At 37.9% G+C, this 18,582-nt stretch overlaps 1 protein-coding gene across 9 annotated transcripts in view; it reads right to left on the bottom strand.

Moving 5' to 3' along the window:
• LOC139948012 (1-phosphatidylinositol 4,5-bisphosphate phosphodiesterase beta-1-like) overlaps positions 1 to 18,582 on the bottom strand; it is a 110,675-nt gene that overhangs the window by 58,161 nt on the left and 33,932 nt on the right. For all 9 annotated transcript variants that reach the window (XM_071946044.1, XM_071945970.1, XM_071946008.1 and 6 more), the window contains exons 5-10: positions 12,653 to 12,732; positions 12,343 to 12,396; positions 6,904 to 6,991; positions 5,884 to 5,984; positions 1,849 to 2,015; positions 235 to 381 (exon numbers count right to left, since the gene is read on the bottom strand). In XM_071946044.1, coding sequence (XP_071802145.1) covers positions 235 to 381; positions 1,849 to 2,015; positions 5,884 to 5,984; positions 6,904 to 6,991; positions 12,343 to 12,396; positions 12,653 to 12,732 — 637 coding nt within the window. The remainder of the gene's footprint in view (positions 1 to 234; positions 382 to 1,848; positions 2,016 to 5,883; positions 5,985 to 6,903; positions 6,992 to 12,342; positions 12,397 to 12,652; positions 12,733 to 18,582) is intronic.

Raw genomic sequence — 18,582 nt, 5'->3', positions numbered from 1 at the left:
CAGTGTCTTAAGTTTTTATTAACTCCTAAAGAGTCTTAAAACTAGTCCTGAGTAAGGACCATCTTTGCGAAATCCACCCCTGGTGAGAAAATCAATTTATTTGTTTGGTTGTTGTATTTTTTATTTTATTTTAATCGCCCAACAGACCTGATTTGAGCCTCCCAATAAATCACAAGTTCCAGAAAATAAAAACCTAGCTCGACCCAGCTCTCTCTTCATCCATAGCATACCCACCTGTTAGGTACGTGTTGTGAGATGAATTAATAAAGTAATGCATGAGGGGCTGATCCATGTCATGGCACATCAGGTAAGCATCGGGTCCTACTACAGAGTTGGATTCACTCAGAAGGTATCGCAGGAGTCCATCCACGGAAAGCTGACCTGTGTAGGAAAAATAAAGTTTCAGGGGTTGTGACAAATTGTTCGTTATTTTATTGAAGTTGACAGTTCAATATTACAGGAGACCTGAATGCAATTTACAGGCACTGGACACTATTGGTAATTACTTCAAATAATTGTTAGCATAAAAACTTGGTTGGTAACGAGCAATGGAGAAATGTTGATAGAATAAACCATTTTGAGAAACAGCTCCCTGTAAAATAACATAGTTTTTGAGAAGGAGGTAATTTCTCACTCAAATATTAAAATACCCTCTTAGGCATTTGAAGTCAAACCCAATTGTGCCACAAGGGTATTTTTTTCCATTTTTCTCAAGAAACTTCGATGACCAATTAAGTTTTTTAAAAAAATCACAGATTTGGTATTTCATGCATGGGATACACCAAATGAGAAAACTGTTATTTTATAGTTATCAAAGGTATCAAGTGCCTATACACTTAGTGCTAAGTAAACATCAAACAGTTTCACAAAGTCATTTTGTATATTGGTACACTTTCTTATCATCACGTCAAATTAACTTCCTGTATGGCTCCACAGTTTTTGTCAATTAATCAATTACTATTGCACAAATCACATTAACCTAAAAAATGTTGGATGCGTCCATCAATCAGTGTCATTCTACTGGACCCAATTAAGGAGAAATTGGAATGTAAATTAAATTGATGATAATGTAATGAAGACATAAATACCATTAAATTACCATACACAATTTTCCAATTTACGCTGTCACTTTTACCTGTCATCTGTAACATTGGGCATCACTCCAATTTCATGCTAAGCCAATACATCGATGACAACTTGGAAATTTAGGGTTTTAACATAATTCTAAAAGTTGTAGCTTTCTGCAACAAGATTGGTGCACCGACCGGTGAATTATATTCTTTCAAAGGATGTCATCTCTTGTTGAAATGCAATAATTGTTTAGTCAATACATCAATCACAACTTGGATTTGGATTTGCAATTTGGATTTTTAACATAAGTCTATAAAGTTGTAGCTTTCTGCGCAAAACAAAAGCATGTTTATATGAACAGTTCTGCACTGACCAGCGAATTAAACACTTTCAAAGTATGTCATCTTCTTTTGAAATGCAATAATTTCTAGGAACGTTCTTCTAAATAAATAACCTCCAAGCATTTCAAGCAGCTGGCTCAGTTGGTTCCACTGACAATTTTGTTTACCTTCTGTGTGATTGGTCAAAACTCGACAGTCAATTAGCTTATTGCAAAGAGACCTGTTTAGCAGAAAAATTCTGCTTGACAAATTTCTTTGCCAAGCAAAAAAGTAAAGGGCACCAGTTGCAACAATGTAAACTTAATGTAATTTTGGCCGGTAACTGGTTTCTGCTAAGCAAAACGATTCTGTGCTTTTTGTGCTTACAGACTTTATGAAATTGGGCCCTAATCCAGGGTTATTTACAGAGATCAATATCAATGGAAAAACTACGGACCTTTCCTCATGAATGCTTTGTTGGGTTCGAATTGGTTGATGAGATCCTTGGCCCGTGGGACGTCATAGAATGGGTAAATGATCTCATTCAGTCGAGGGTCCCTCTGCTCATTGTTCAAGAAAGTGATGACCTGCTGCGTAGTCAGGTAGGGTTTGTTCTTGGCTCCCCTGGGGGTGTGGAGAAAGAGAAAAAGAAGATGGCTGGTGGTTAAAATGCAAACAAATATGTATATATTAATTTTGGTTTTACCCATACCGATGTGTGTTAGCACTGTGTACTGGTTCGAACTGCATGTAGCTCTCTAAGAAAATTAATCATCTTAATCCCAATGCAAATTTCCATCTATTAAAAAAAGGCTGTTTTGAAATTCTATAGGTCATTTTTAGACGCTGCAGGGCATTTATGGAATGCACTTCCACATCGTGTACAAATCCTTCAAGGTAATGTCTTGAAACACATCTTATGTTGAATGCTTTCTGAACCATTTGACAGACATCTACTTGTGCAGGTATCTGCTTATCCCTTGTGGTATTTACTGTTATGTAATAACTTCTTTGATCTCTTTACCTTGAGCACCTTTTTTTGGTGAAGGTGTGCACTTTACAAATAAGGGAATAAAAGGGTAGTGACGCATTCGTTAACGGCCGTTTAAAACAGGCAGGGTCGTTGCTGTGTGATAAAGGCCCGAGCCGAAGTTTCCAGATCATATCCGTTCGTGCGAGTTGTAGTCTTGGTGCTAGACGATCTCGTTTTCTGTTCACACACAGCGCGGCCAACTCACCGACAGCGCCCACATCGCCAGTATCAAGAAACGTCTTGCACCAAGACTAACCGGTTATAAACAGAGTCCAGCTGGTCAGTATCAACCATTTAAACACCCCCACGTAATGCGCTCTCCACCAATAGGAATAGCGAAACTGTCTGAGGTATTTAATAATCCTTTATACTATTGTTAATCCTATTCTCATAATCTCTACAATTGAGTGTTTGATTATGGAAGTACAAATATGTATTTTTAAATGCTGCAATCAAAAACACTGTGGCGAGAAAATGAATCCTAAATCACTTTTCATCAGCTCTGTTTTTGTGTGTTGTTGCTTTTTCTCGCCAAATCTGTCTCTCTAATAAACTCTACTGTACTTTTTTGTTCCACCTTGAACCAGAACAAATTTGAACAAAACATTACAATATAATTTTATCTCAATTTCCAAGGCCGAAGGCAATCTATTTTTACAAAAAAAAGTGATTCATGGGTGTTTTACCCGAGGCAAAAAAAATGTAATAAAAAAAAGGGGGTGGGGAGGTTTGTTATTGGCCGATATCACTTGACAGAACAAGGCTACACATGGGAATCACACACCATATGAATCTACTTGTCTTTAACACTCAATACCAAGGCTAGACAAGTGCATCATAAAACAGAATGACACCAGAATCTCCTGGGTGTTTGGAGAACCATGCTCTTGTCACCAACATAACAATATAACTGATAGGTCCTCTATAAATATCACCTTGGCATGTCAGCATGTTGGATATGAAACATTGATTACTATGGTGACAGGATCCACAATAAAGGGAAAAACTTTGCATCCCTCACAGGTAGCAGTTTTATTCATTATGGTTGTTACTTTTGTTTAAGAACCTGAAACCACCCAAAGTGTTTCAAGTGTGAATGGTATGCATACTTATGCTGAAAATAAGTTAAGTTCATTAGAATTATTCATTTGTTTAAATACAAATGCTAAAATTGATGGAAAGTGCAGATACAATTTGAAACAAAATGCACAATTTTTATTATTTTTTTAAAACATAATCATAACTGTAAACTCAAGTTATTTTCAGTATAAGCCTGCATGTCTATTTACATGTTGAAACCCCGAGATTTGAAATTGGGATTTGAAAGCAACATGCAACTTTAAAGCACAAATGCTTTATATGTTTCCCCTTCAACAGATAAAGACATTATTCCAAGTCGGATGGTGAAATAGCCACAATGTACTCGACATGCCCAACAATGACAGCTGAACCCAACCCCTACACTAGTCTCTGATATCTCGTTCCGATACACATACAGATATGCAGGAAATCCTCCGAGTCAAAAATATTAAATTTCAGCAAATCAATGCCGAGGCACAAAAGTCAGGTACAGTGTCAAGGACTGTGTTCATTGATGTGATTAAGGTGCGACACGTAATACACAACTTAATTCTCTTATACAGATTTTGTTCCCACCCTTTTCTTATCAAATTATTACAAAAATAGAAGTCGCACAAGTATGGGCGAGATGGGGGGGGGGGTAGAAGGTTGAATTATGAATCAAGCTTAGTTAACACAATTTGTAATTAGGTTGCAAGGGCTGGAAATGTTTGACATATCACAGATTGGTAAGGAGTATTTTCTCATGAATATATTTACCCAAAAGATCCATATATCAGGAGCTACCATACATCACAAAGAGCTTTCAAGAGTGAGAGGATTTCACATACGCAATATGCATTTTAATAGGGAGACAGTGAAGCTCATGTTAGGGCTCTCCAGTGACTCTCGTGATTGGCTACTCTCTCGCCAGACTGGCTCTCTAAGCAGGAGTCTCACAGGAGCCAGCATTCTCGCGAGAACTGTACCAATATCGCAAAATTTACAGGAGAGCCGTTACGCTCTCGCCTTAACAAACATTTAATGACTTGTTCACGAGCCTATGGTAAGTAGAGACATGAAAGTGGACCCTTGTATAGCAGGGCTAGCAATAACTCTCTTTTTTAAGACCCGCTGAATGGCTGGTTTTGTTTTTCAAGCTAATACAACAAAACAGAGTCTAGAAGCAAACATGGTGTTTGGCTCATGGAAAAAAGTTTACATATGGCGACATTTACATATGGTGTATGCTTGAATAGGCTAGTAAAAAAAAACAATTTTCTGAATTTTCCAACAGACGTTTTAGGAAGAGTATGGGAAAATGAAGTGTTCAGTAATACAATAACATTCTGAAATACACTTGTCACGAATTATTCAGTAGCTGACAAGACAAACATTTGATTCTAAATGTACCTGAAATAAAGAGGGGTGGATGAAATAACACTTTTGCATTTTAGCTGATACAAGAATGACAAGTCTAGGAATGCAACTACTTTAACGAAAAAATTCATCTGGAGCGTTAACAAAATCAAGCTGAAAGTTTTGATAAAAAATACTTTCTCAATCAAACACTGCGCCGTGAAGCAGCCTTTGATGATATATAAAAACTTCAATTTACTGCGAGGTCAATTTGGTTCTTCATTTCTCCTTAAATTAATTACTTTGAGATGAAAAAAACAGTCGGTTCTGTTTGATAAGTAATTGATGTTGACATTCAAATACGAAAAAAAGCAAAACAGAAAAAAATCATCTGCGCAGTTCTGCAACAAAGAGTATTGAAAGTAAACTGAGCAACACAATTCAAACAAATCAAATAAACGTATGGTAAGGAAGGCAGGGAGGTAAACTGTGTCACATCAGACACACCCCGCGGGAGAATGGATTGATGCAGTATAGAATCAACGGTCCGAGAAGGGGGGGGGGGGAATGACAGAGCCAAGTGCAACAACGTGGTGAGAGAAGACCATATGGTTTGGCACAGTAGAGATAAAGGGATTGAGGGTATATCTAGTTTGCTGATCCAGGGGGGGGCTTAACTACGCAGACAGATGAGTTACTACAGGTGCTGTGGCGGAAACTGTATTTACAATTACCTCCACTCCATTGTCTAATGTACATACATGTACATGTACATGTACATAAACATCTACACTATCTCTCCACTCAAAACCCAGTAGATGATAGCTTGCATGAGCAAGCAGCAAATAAAGCTACTTGTCTGATGCTGGTGCTGAATAAAGCCATTGGCTAGTGAAAGTGGAGCTGAATGAAGCCATTGGCTAGCGAAAGTTAGGTAGGTAAGGCTGAAATGTCCATGTAGTGAATGAACAAACTTTTTAATATAAAAAACAAATCTTTGGTGAATTTTAAGTGCAGAAAAAGCCATAAAGTGGAACTTACAGTCCTTGAAAAACTTTGTCAATTTCCTTCTGGCTGATGAGCCTTGTGTAGAATGTGAAGAAATCCTCAATACGGAAGCTTGTTGGTGGAATACTCTCATCCTGAATGTACATGAAGATATGAACAGCATTAGTAAATAACAAGGGAAGGACTGAGATGGAGACTAAAAACCTTTTAAAAAAACCTTATTTCATAGAGCTTCTTAAGCATAAAACTTATCTAAGCACAACAAAATTATGCTTGCCAGAATAAAGTTACCAGCCAAACTATCATTCCACTTGTACAAACTTTGACTGGTACCCTGCCCATTCCTGCTTAGCAATTTTTTCTAAAGCAATTCCTTCTGTTTTTAAGCAGCTCCACGAAGTTAGGACCTGCTCCTAACACACATTGGAGGCAAGTGAAGCTTCATTCAGAGCAAATGACCAACTTCATTGATTATTGAACTTTGTAGCACCTCCCATTGTATTTTACAGGGCTTGAATTTCAAGAAACTCTCCAGTTGACCATAGAACTTTTCACTAATTTCACAATTTATAAGTTCTTGTTGTGACGACAAGGATTATCAGAAAAAGGGAACTTAATCACTTTACTAGCCAAGATTAGAAACTCATGGAAAGACAACAACAAAGAAAGTTTCAGTTTAAAGTTTGGGAGGAAATCCCCAGAGAATCTTTCCAGGGAAAACCCACGCAATCATATATGAACAAACACTGGACTGCTGGACTTGTTGTTTGAGATTACTTCTCCAATGGTAACACTACTGCACTCAGGCCTCTAGTCCAGTGTATATCTTAAGCTCTGGGGAAGGAATTCTTGGTACGTACACAAAAATAATATATTTAAAAAAAATCAAATTCAATATCCTTACACTTGCATAAAATGTCTTGCTGCCCGAACAAAGTATATAGCTTAGATTAAACAATTGGTCCTGTATTTATCTACAAACCAATGCATTCAAGACATTATCAAAGTCATTTATAACCACCCAAAAAAAAAGAACGCCAAATTTCCACAAACCTTTTTGTCAATGTGGATGCCCGCTGCCTGTAGAGCATTCTCAACTTTCTTCTTGTCTTCCCTCGATGACGCAAACATCTTTTTAATGCTGTGGGGGAAAATTAGTCAATGTTACAACCAGAAAAGGCCAAAGGTTACAACCAGAAAAGGGTCAGAGGTTACAACCAGAAAGAGGCAAGACAATTTGTTAATGAGAAATCGTTGGACAGGGTGTTATATAGTAAGGTCACACATTAAAATCACCATCAATGGGGGTGTTTGAGATAAAAGAAAAAAAGCCAATGATTTAGCCTGGAAGCTCTCATTAAACGAAATCCCTTGACATATTGATTTTTTGTAAGCTGCAGGTCTCATCCTATAGCCTCGCATTAGGAGAGCAAGCACCGAATCATTGGTTTTCAACTACCGTTATCTAGTCTCAGCATTGACAGTGCTTATGAAGCATGCATGTGTGTAATTGCATTTTTACAAACTGCTGTAGTGGAGACTTTAAATTAAAGGCAGGCACGTTTCAATAGGCAAAATATACCTTCCCCATTTCATGCCTTTATTGCTTTTTCGTTAAAGGAAATTTGTTTTTACATAAATAAGTCATGACGTCCTTCCGCGTAACGAGGTACGGTGTAATAGGATGGTGTTTTGGATTTGAAGGTTCAAATTATAGATTTATGATCCTTTAAATGAGTTTCAACACAAATTTGTATTGAGATAGTACTAATGGTTTTTAGAAATTTATTATGAAAATAGTAAGGACTTGGAGTGAATTATAAGCTTCAGAATGCAAAAGCAATTCTTTATGTGATATGGAAGCTGTTCTGTGTAGGACACTTGCAAGCCTGTACGTATGCTTCGTTTTTGAAAAGGCAAGGGCACCCTATGGAAATTATGAACTTCTACTGGAGCATTTCAAGGGCACCAAGGCAATGACCAGGGGGCATAGAGGCAATCGTCTTTGTTGAATGTATGAATCATCAAGCCTGCGCTTGTTTAAAGGATTTGGGTACTTTTTCAAAATGTCCAGAGATTTACATTAAACTAACAGGGTTTGAAGATAATGATAGTGGAAAGCTTCCCTTCAAATATTACTTACTGAGGTGGTGTAGTTTTTGAGAAATGAGTCAAACAATGCAATGAAAATACGTTTGTAAATGCTTAAAATAATTTTTGTCTCATGAGACAAAAATTATTTTCATTACATTGTTTTACTCATTACCCAAAAACTACAGCACCTCAGCACTAGGGAAGCTTTCTACTATCATTATCTTCGATCTGTGTAAGTTTTTAGTGTAAATCTGTGGACATTGTGTTTTTTTGTCCTACAAAAAGTACATACACCATTTAATATAGGGTTTTTAATATTTTTTCATATTAAATACAAGCCTATAGTTTAGAAAAGATCAACCAGAGTTAAAATGACACAAGAACAAAACATTTGTGTGAAATGCTTTTAGTTGCACTGCAATCATCTTTGACAAAATTATGACTCACAAAATGGGGCAAACTGAATAATGCTTTTTGACATGACTCTATGTGTAATAACAAATGTCAAGGCATCAATGATAATTTTTTTCCAGCAAACCGCAGTAGTATCCTGTGTCAGAAAACAAGTCTTGATTAAAGGTAGCATCAACATTGTATCTTTTCTTGGAGAGAGTCTTGAACACTGCGCAACACTTTGTCAATGGGAGGAATTGCTTTTCACCCCAAAAATGTCAAATTGGAATAATGCTTTTTAACATGACTTTCTGTATAATAACAAATGTCACAGCACCAATGACATTTTTTTCAATGAAACCACAACAGTATCCTATAAGAAAATAAGTCTTGATTAAAGGTAGCATCAACATTGTATCTTTTCTTGGAGAGAGTCTTGAATACTGCGCAACTCTTTGTCAATGAGAGGAATTTTTCTTCACCAAAAAAATGTCAAATTGGAATAATGCTTTTTGACATGACTTTATGTGTAATAACAAATGTCAAAGCATCAATGACATTTTCCCAGGGATCCCACAACAGTATCCTATTAGAAAACAAGTATTGATTGAAGGTAACATCAACATTGTATCTTTTCTTGGAGAGAGTCTTCAACAATACACCACTCTTTGTCCAGTAGGAGGGAACAACCTTCACCTATTTTTCTCATTCCATCTTGTGTAACGCACAATCATCCAACATGCCCTAATCGACTAGATGCAGGCTCAGGATCCATTCCCAAGGGGTTAATGGGTTGAAATCACAAGAGGATGCTGATGATGACAACCTTGCATCTTGTATGGGGATGGTTGCCATGGTGATCACCTAATCAAGCACCTTTAGTTCGTCTCATCAATCGCAACAACAAAAATCAATCTTTTTCCCTGAACCTAATAGCAGGTTTCCCTTTATTTCGCTCTGACCGTAAATCAAAATGATTCCTCAAATCCACAAAACCTGAATAATTTCACATGATCAACTAGCTGAATTTTTGGTATGAAACTGCTCTGGAATTGCAAAGGTCGTGGGTTTGAATCCCACCCGAGTAATATGCCTGTGATTTTTTTTCACAGAACTCAGGAAAGTATCGAGTATACAGTGCTAACACACATCGGTGTATGTGGGTAAAAACCAAAATGAATATTCTTTATCCCAGATGCAAATTTAACATCTATTGGTGGAATTTTGCTTCACCGAGTCGGTCATTTGAAGAAGAAATTTTGACTGACAACGAATACCATCCTGATTAATCTCTGAATGGTGTATCATATACATGTACCAGGGTTTTATCAGAGCTGCCAAGTATGCACCTGTATTCATTAATTGGAACAAGGAGGAAGGTTTAGGATTGGAAAGCGTCTTCTGAAGAGGAGGTGACGACTGTCAAGTGATGATTATGATGGTTTCATGTAAAATGACGCAAAAACTCCCCCAGAAATGTTTATTCCACCTAATGTTGTGATTAATTTCTTCTGCAGAATCTTTTATTGCTGAGAACTTCATTGTGTTGTTTTGGAGACAAGGTGCTGATTACAACATTGTTTAGGAGGAGTACTTTGTGCTTGTCTTATCTACGGGAGTGTAGCTATTTTTATGACCAATGAAAAGGCTTGAGTGGTTGATCACTAAACCCAGGTCTTCCGTTTTTGTTTTTCTCTTTACTTCCTTTGTTGCAGTGTCTTGAGCACCTTTTGTGGATTTGTGCACTTTATAAGACTTCATTATTATCATTATTACTATTATTATTAACCCATTGTCTCCACGCCATCATTTTGTGGAGTGTCCTAGCTGATCAGTTTATAGACTCAAGCTTTGGTGTTAGGTGTCAGAATTTGGGGGTACAGGTACGGGTCATGGCAACTGTATCATTGAGCAAGACACTAAACCACAGCTCCCGTGTAACAGTGTACCAGAACCCAGCCGTCGATTTAAAAAACTCTTCCTAACTTAAGACTAATCTTAGGATCTAGGACGAGTCCCAACCCTGCATGTAGCATGCAGACCTTGAGATTAATCATAAGTTAGGAAGAGTTACTCGTCCTAACTCAAGATAAGACGAGTCCTAACTCTTTGTGAAATTGACGGCTGTACACTTATCGTTAAGGGACCATGGATAAACTAAGAACGCGGCCACCCGCGGTCAGACTCGTTCTAGAACGAGTCCGTCCCAAAATTGTCACGCGCCCGTCCCAAGATGGATTAAGCGCTTCACTGGTTTTTAAGGTCCCTCATTATCGAACTCTATTGTTGGTGCCTTTTGTTGTTCAGATTACATGGACAAGGCAGCTCGCAAGTAAGCCACGAAGGGGTGAAGGATTAGTGTTTGCGGTCTAGCTCAGGTATACACCAGACAATGGGTTGGAGATGTCCATGTACAGCCAACCCTCGAGTTTACCAAAGTCAATACAATAATATGCTACTGCCATAACAAGTTGAAGTGGTGACTATTATTCTTAAAATTGAAATCATCGCCAACTTATTTTGTATCTACATCTAATTATTACATTAGGACCCGTGTTTACAGAGATAATTACACTTACACGATTTGTTCATAAAGGTACTGCGAAATCATGCTGACCGGCTCGCAATCACACAAAACACAACGCAAAATTACATCGTAGTACCATAGAGGAAGGACAGAGACCTTACCGGTACTCTATGGTAGTACACAAACGCACTATATCCAGCGACACACTCACACACAGTGTTTTCAATATACCGGCCTAGTAGTCTTGGTACTTTGCGTGCAACGAACTATAATGCAAGAAACATTGAACGCTAGAGGGCTTTCCTAAACAATGTGATAGCGGGAGAGCCGCCCTCCATTGGAAAAATTGCGCAACAGTTTACGAAATTATTTACAACCGCCTTGAGATTAAGACTTTCGGGAGAATCTGGTGTCCGAAAATTGCAATACTAACCAGCGTACAACATTGGCGCCGTTGCTGGTACCTTGGGCATGTCAACAACGTGGTGAATTTTCAGCAGTTCCTTGGGAATATTTAGCGTGTTTAAGAAAAACTACATAATGTGTTGGCTTCATTGTTCAAACATGAAACATTTTGGATACCTTGGATGTACAAAAAAAGGTATAGTTTTACTGTTTAAAGTAAGATGTTTTTCCTATTGATTTTGTTTTATTCTGTTGTATTTTGGGGGATTATTTTGCATGGCGGTCGTGCAAAGACGCAATATTTTTTATTTTTTAATCTGCGGTTGTGTTTTGACTTATTGCGTGAAAAGGGCTAGGATTAATCTTTTTGTAACTTGAAAAAAACTAGTCAAAATATAAACTAGACCGGAGACACAGTTATTATAATTAACATGGATTTTTGGTTGTTGTTTATTTATTGAAACGACAGTTTACGTAAATTGCAGTGGAAACAACTTGGGTTTATATCTACCCAGATAAGCCGATTATAACTACACAGTGGTTTTCGGCCTCACCATTGTTCCTTTGTTATACAGTAGGTCTTCCTCAAGACCCGGTGGTTGAGAAGAACGCGTTCCACTCTGTAGATTTTCTTTTGTTCAATTTGTCACGCGAAGAAACGCGTCGCGACGCAGTCGTTCCCGTGACATAGTTTATCCATGGTCCCTAAGAGAAGGTGTTCGCTCAGGTGTTTCTGGCATGGTTTGGCTGCAGATTGCAATGCATCACCTTGTTGTAAACCCTATACAAGGTCTCATAATCAAACAGTGCATACCTGTCATCATGATTGCTTTGAGATGCCTTTCGGGTGTGATAAACCACTATTAGTACTGCATGCGAGTATTACAATCAGTGCTGTAGGTCTGGAGACCGATCTCGAGACTTTCATAGTCTCAGTCTTGGTCTCAATCTCCCACTCCCGGTCTCAGTCTCCATCTTAAACTTTCACGTCTCTGTGTCGGTTTCAAATTGCTGGGTTTCTACTACAATAATGATATTATTATAATTAAAACAATTAACAGTTCGGGACTCACCTTTTAATCGGTATTTTCCCTTCCTTGTTCAGCATGATAGTCAACTTTGTGTAACTGAAAAAAAGGAAAAACAAAATTAATAATTTGTATGTTATTTTTTAATTTCCAGTCCTGTGCTGCGGTTTTCAGAATCAAAGCATGTCATGTTATCCTTTCCCAGAATTTCATGGTGACATTAATTTGAATAACAAGAGTATTTTTCATATGAAGACTTCACATTTCTGCCAAAGGAAAACACGCACACAATACATAGTAATTAGTGCCAAAAGTGGGATTCGAACCTACACTGTGTTACGAATGGAATACTCACATTTTTTCCAGAAGTTTGTATGGTGAGGGATACTGCGCTGACCTATGGTATCCGATCTTCAAGATCACTTCTGCCCAATCCTGTCACACATCAAGAAAAGAGAAGAACGTAAATAAAATTAATATTTATTTCAGCTCATCTGTGAACCCAAGTCACAACACTCATGGGGAGACAGGTCTTTTCCTTCAGCTGCGCCACGCATTTGGAACTCTCTACCACTTAATCGTAGATCTTGTCTTTGTACCAGAACATTCAAACCTCTTCTCAAAACTTATCTTATGTCACAGGTTTTCAAGGACTAATTTTGTTGTGTCTGTTTTTCTTTGTTTTGTTTTTGTTTTGTTTTTGGTTTAACTGCACCTTGAACACCCAGCATGGTGGATACGTGCGCATTACAACTTACAAGTCTTGTTATTATTTATTATTATTTATATGGGAACCTCTTAGTGCTAAAACATTTTAAAATTGTTGTCCTTGCAACTAAAGACAAATTTTATAAGCAATGTGTATTTTTTTTTGTAGGCCTGACTCATGAAAATACAAAAAAAGCTTGGTGGCTCATAAGTCTTTGGTTCATATAATAACACCCTCATCTGCAAGCCAAAATGATCCATAAATTGTCTTGAATATTATCTTGCTTGCAGTAAACAGCGCCATTTGGAAAGTGCACTCAAGAAAAGCATTTGGGCAATTCAAGTTCAAATCAGTCTATAAACTTAGTGGAAAGAATATCTCACATAGAACTTCTAGCACCAAGATCAAGAAATGACACAGAAAAGTGTAATGCGACTGACCATGGAATTGCACATTTGCTTTGAAGTTTTATACAAAAATTGTGTACATGCAATGGCTTGTTACATGTAGTACAAACACAACATAACCCAGTCAGGTTCCCTTGTTGGTTATTACTTGAGCTTTTGATTTGGTGGTACTTTGTATATGCTAATAAAGCATTTTTAAAAACACTTCAGTTTTCCACTATTGATGAACCATTTCTCAAGGTCACAACCTAGTGTCTAATCTCATTGTCCTACCTATAGGTTTGTCATTAGGAATAAGGATAACAAGCTTCAACTGCTTAAATGTGATATTTAATAATTTTGTCAATAAACTGTTTTTATACAAATACTGCCCTTACACAAAAGAGGAACAAACTCAAGGCTAATTTGTTTTAAATATTTCTACCTTTACACATCTAAACTGAAGCATGCCTGCCTTCACTATTCATGCTCAATGAACTGTTAATATTGCCTTATTTATATACAAACATTTGTTGTCTGTACTTGGTTAACATATTCTGCAAATGATCACAGAAACCTTTTTTTGGTTGGAAGGTGGCCAAGTGTAGCTCTCCTAAAAAAGACTTGAAAATAAACCAGATAAATTATCTGATTTCTTTGACTAAAATGTAGTCTACTGGTGACGAGTTCTACAAAGTACAGAGGTGCTTCTTAACAAAACGCTTGATCAAACACACCCCTGTTCTTTTACTTCAGATCAGCTTTCGGTCAATATTACTCAACCCGTTGGAGTGCTAGCTTGAAAGATGATCGCTCAAAACTGTTTTGTCCAGAGTAACGTCAATAATACATGACTTCCATGAGAGTGCAACATATTGGCATTGTTGTAGTGAGCCCAACTTGTTTCCATCACATAATTACAAGTGTAAACCCCTCGCATGGTGTATCCCTAAGAAAGGTTTGCACTATCGAATTCCATTTCCAATTCTTCTGGTTGGATACCGAGGTGTAATTTTATCCAGGGACAAAAATGACAAGGTGCAGAATAAATTATTCCATCGTGGGAGATGTACTTAGTGTAAAAGGTTGGATTCTGATTTCCGTAAGATGAAAATGGAGAAAGAAAAACAAACATTTTTGAAATGACTTTTAAATGAAATTCTGGATTTTTTAATATCAAATGTATATAACATGTAGTTATTATTTCATCAAGTTACTGTTAAGCTATAACTTGACAACAATGAAGAGATACAAGACTAATTGAACTAACAAAACAAAATGAAAGCTTTTTACACTTTTGGGGATTGTTAGTAATATACAGCCTTGCCAGCTAGGGACGTCTAAGATGGAAATAATAATAAACACGCTTTAGGAGAGAAGTTGCGTACATGTCTACCTCACGGTAATCCTATGTTCACAATTCACCCTGGAGGGTTTAATAATGAAATGAAATCCCGTGAAGGATACAGCCATGGCGTTACCGCAGACAATGGACAGATAATAGCATCTTCGAGGGTGGGGGTGGGGGGTTCTTAAGACACTCTCCAAGAAATTCTCCCCCTTGGCGAGATTCATCTTTTCAAAATCGAGACGTCTCAGGCTCATAATAACAAAGTTGTCCTCCATTGAGACTGTCCCCCTCAACGTTTTTTTTTTTTTTTACAAGACGCGACATGTCTTGCGGTTTCATCCTTCCGTCTCTGCCGAGGTTTCTTATCTTTGGAATTGTTGATTAATTGATGTCTTAGACCACATAGTCAGCTCTGGAGGCGGATAGTCCATCCATCATCCCTCACCCCACCTGTGATAAGCTTGGAGGCAGGGGAGTTCAGAGGAAACAGTTGGGGGTGGTTGAAATTCCGGCAGATAATTATGTTTTAGCTATCAAGATCATTACATTAAAAACTAATACATGGACAAATAAACTGAATGGATTGAGAATTTTTCATTCAAAATTCCTGGTCATAGTGCCTACTAGCATAACTTCAGAAAAATTTAAGGAAAACAAAACAGTAGAGCAGGGCTTTAAATTCGGGGGAAATTCCACACTGGACCTGGATTTTGTTTACCAGAATCAAAATGAAAAGAGACTAGGATCAAAATGAGAACACGGTTTTACCAACTTTTAACTGTTTGAGTTGAACAAAAAATTACAAAAAGATTGATCTCTTCTGTTTTATGGGTGATACTTGGCAGGATTGAAAGATATTTCTGAGACTCAAACTCAACATTTGAACATCATTATTTTGAGAAAAAGACGTTGAATTGAGAAAAAAAAATGACCACTAGACTTGTCCTGTCTTGAGCTTACTGGCCCAACACTGAAATCACTGGCTTCGGGTCCATGATCCAGTCTTAATGTTGAGTCCTGTAGACTAATGCTGCGTGTTGGCCGGAATGCTTTTCCATTACTTTCTCTTCACACGGAAATTAAATTTTGTTTATGCAGTATTCTGTGACTGACCGACGACTATCTTTAAGTTTATTAACCGGAGTTGCACGTAGAGCTGCTCAAAATATTTGTCTTGATTGCGTCAGTCAAAAGCACACACAGATAGAGTGCAATGTCCAACATGTTTAACAGCTTTCAACCGCGAAGAGGAATACAAAAACACTTCAAAATTTCATTAGATTCCCCTGAATGTTTAATTCCATCAGGCCCATCTATCTATCTTTCCACAACCTACAAAAAGCTAACAATACCTCAGAAAAAAAACACGCAGGCCCTGATTATTGTTATCTAGTTACACTAAAGTTTGTAGGTGAATCTCTCTGCAGGCGGAGTCCCGTGGTATCCTCAGGAAATCTAATATTACATCTGAGTTTACACTTCATGCTATTTTCCCCTTGCATGTATATTATACCGTACAGGCATGTATATTATACCGTACAGCACAAGTCAGTAACTCGTAGTATACCTTTCACACTTATCAAATAAGCATACCCTGAATCGATGCAAACACTCGCCAATAAGCTATCACCGTTCTTTGTGAGAGCACCCTGCAGCAGCCACAATTTGATTTACAGGTAACACCAAGAGTGAATGGGAGGGAAAGGTTGGGGGAGGCATGAATGTTTTTTGTATTCATTTGTGATCAGGAATTAAGAGTTTCAAATCTCCTGAGTAGTGTGAGGTTGACTCACTCCCTCTTCCAGTATCCAGAGAGTCTAGGGTCCTCCTCAGAGAGGCAGAGACAACAAGAATTGTTTTCTCCTCTCTTCTCACCATCATCTACAGCGCCACCGAGACATAAGTACATTACCCTCTTGATAACAACTTACCTCAGGCATGTGTAAGAATACCTTTTTATTCTTGTCACTTGGGCCTTTGGAATGCCTTGTTTTTCCCCCATGACACATATTGCATGTGGCCCAGTGTGTAAGACCATGTCAGACAAAAGGTCAATATGTATTATGTCAAACTTGACGCCTCTTAGACTTTATTTTAGAGTGATAAATCGGACTGACTGCCAAAGCCACCTTCCATCGTTTGTGTTCACACGATGTTAAAGGAGAAAAACACCCAGTGCTTTCAACTTTTCCCTAAATAAAAATCTCCCCAGTTCAAATCTTCAATCAAAGAATTTAAAACTGTTCACAATTCCACCAAAACCTTCCTCGTTGCTCTTTTTGCTACATTTTCCCCCAGTCATGTCCCTCAAGATGAACTTCCAACAATGACTTGAAGTAATGTTACTGAAGAAGATGCTTAAGATTGCCCGGAGCTTGGAAAAGTGGATATTAAGCTCACTGTGAGTGGGAGCTTTCCTTGACAGCAATCCCACTCAACGAGTTTTAGAAACAAGTGTCACACAAGACGGGGAGTGAGAAAACGAGATGGCACAACATGACAGGATCAATTTCATGGCACTCAGGGAAATTGGCTCAGACATCTAAGCTGCTGGTTGTCTGACATCTACCACAAAAAAAACGTCAACCATCCCGACCGACAACCCCCAACAGCCAGAAATTTTCCATCATTTTCGGAATTGGAGCATGAACACCTGAGAGGCTGGAGGGAAAATCTCAGAGGGACGAGAAAACTAGAGTAGCTGTTGATCTCTTTGTTGCTCCCCCTCATTGCGTCTCAAACCTGTTGTGATGGCAACAGGAGGAGAGTCGGCTGCCTCAAGAAATGACAACAATGCCAACATCATATTCGAAGAAACTGCATCGATTCTGGATAAGTGTAGCTCATTCATTCCCCTGGGATGGTTGGATGTGCCCATTCAAAGGATCTTTCAGCTCACCAAGGTAACACAAAACTGTTCATTTCCAAGCAGAAAACTTGCAAAGACCGGTTCGTACTAAGCGCCTTTGGCTTGATCATCAAGCAACAGCCACAGCCCTGATTTTGACACTACCACACTGAATGCTTTGTTCTTTTAAGCGAGGTGTTTATCTTGGCTACTCTCTGAAAAAAAAAATGCTAGAAAACACTTCCAACCTATTCGGGAGTACTAAAGTCTTAGGACGTTAATAATAACAAGATTATCTTCAGGCGTCTCAAATCCCTTATTCTTGTTCGTCCTCGCCATTCTGCTGGCCACTGGCTACTGATGCAGACTACATTTTATGGTCAAAGAACCTTTCTAGTTCGTTGCTCCTTCATTATGGAATGACTTCCCTCTTTATATTCGCCAAGCTGACTCTCTTCAGACTTTCAAAGGGACATTTAAAGACTCATTTATTTTGAGCTTCTAATTTTGGTTGTCTCTTTTTCAAATTTTCTTGGTTGTTCTCTGCATTTTAAACATTGTAATGTACATTTTTATTGTTACTTCATAAATGTGATCCTCTCCCTTTAGTCATAATGTATAATGTGTAATGTGGTTTTTTAATGGTTTACTATTTTGATTGTACATTGTCATGCGCCTTTGAACAGCTTTGTCTGGAACTGGCGCATTAAAAACAAATTGTCATTATTAGTATTATTCTCATCTCTATTTTTCTAACAAATAGCTTTAAAATCATTATGTTTTATGTTGCAAATAGAGGCTCCTGCATTGTGCACTATAACAATGTCTCCTATTACAGGTATGCTAAGTTTTTGCTTCAGGAAACAAGTGATGTAAAGACCAGGTCCCGTTGTTATACAATTTCTTACGCACAAATTCTTGCTAAGCACAATCAAGTTTGCTTAGCAGAATAAGATTACTGGACAAAGTATCATCCCACAGGTACCATCTG

This window comes from Asterias amurensis, chromosome 1 (assembly GCF_032118995.1).
Source record: "Asterias amurensis chromosome 1, ASM3211899v1".
NCBI classification, from domain to species: Eukaryota; Metazoa; Echinodermata; class Asteroidea; order Forcipulatida; family Asteriidae; genus Asterias; species Asterias amurensis.
This window is presented reverse-complemented; position numbering and strand designations above follow the sequence as displayed.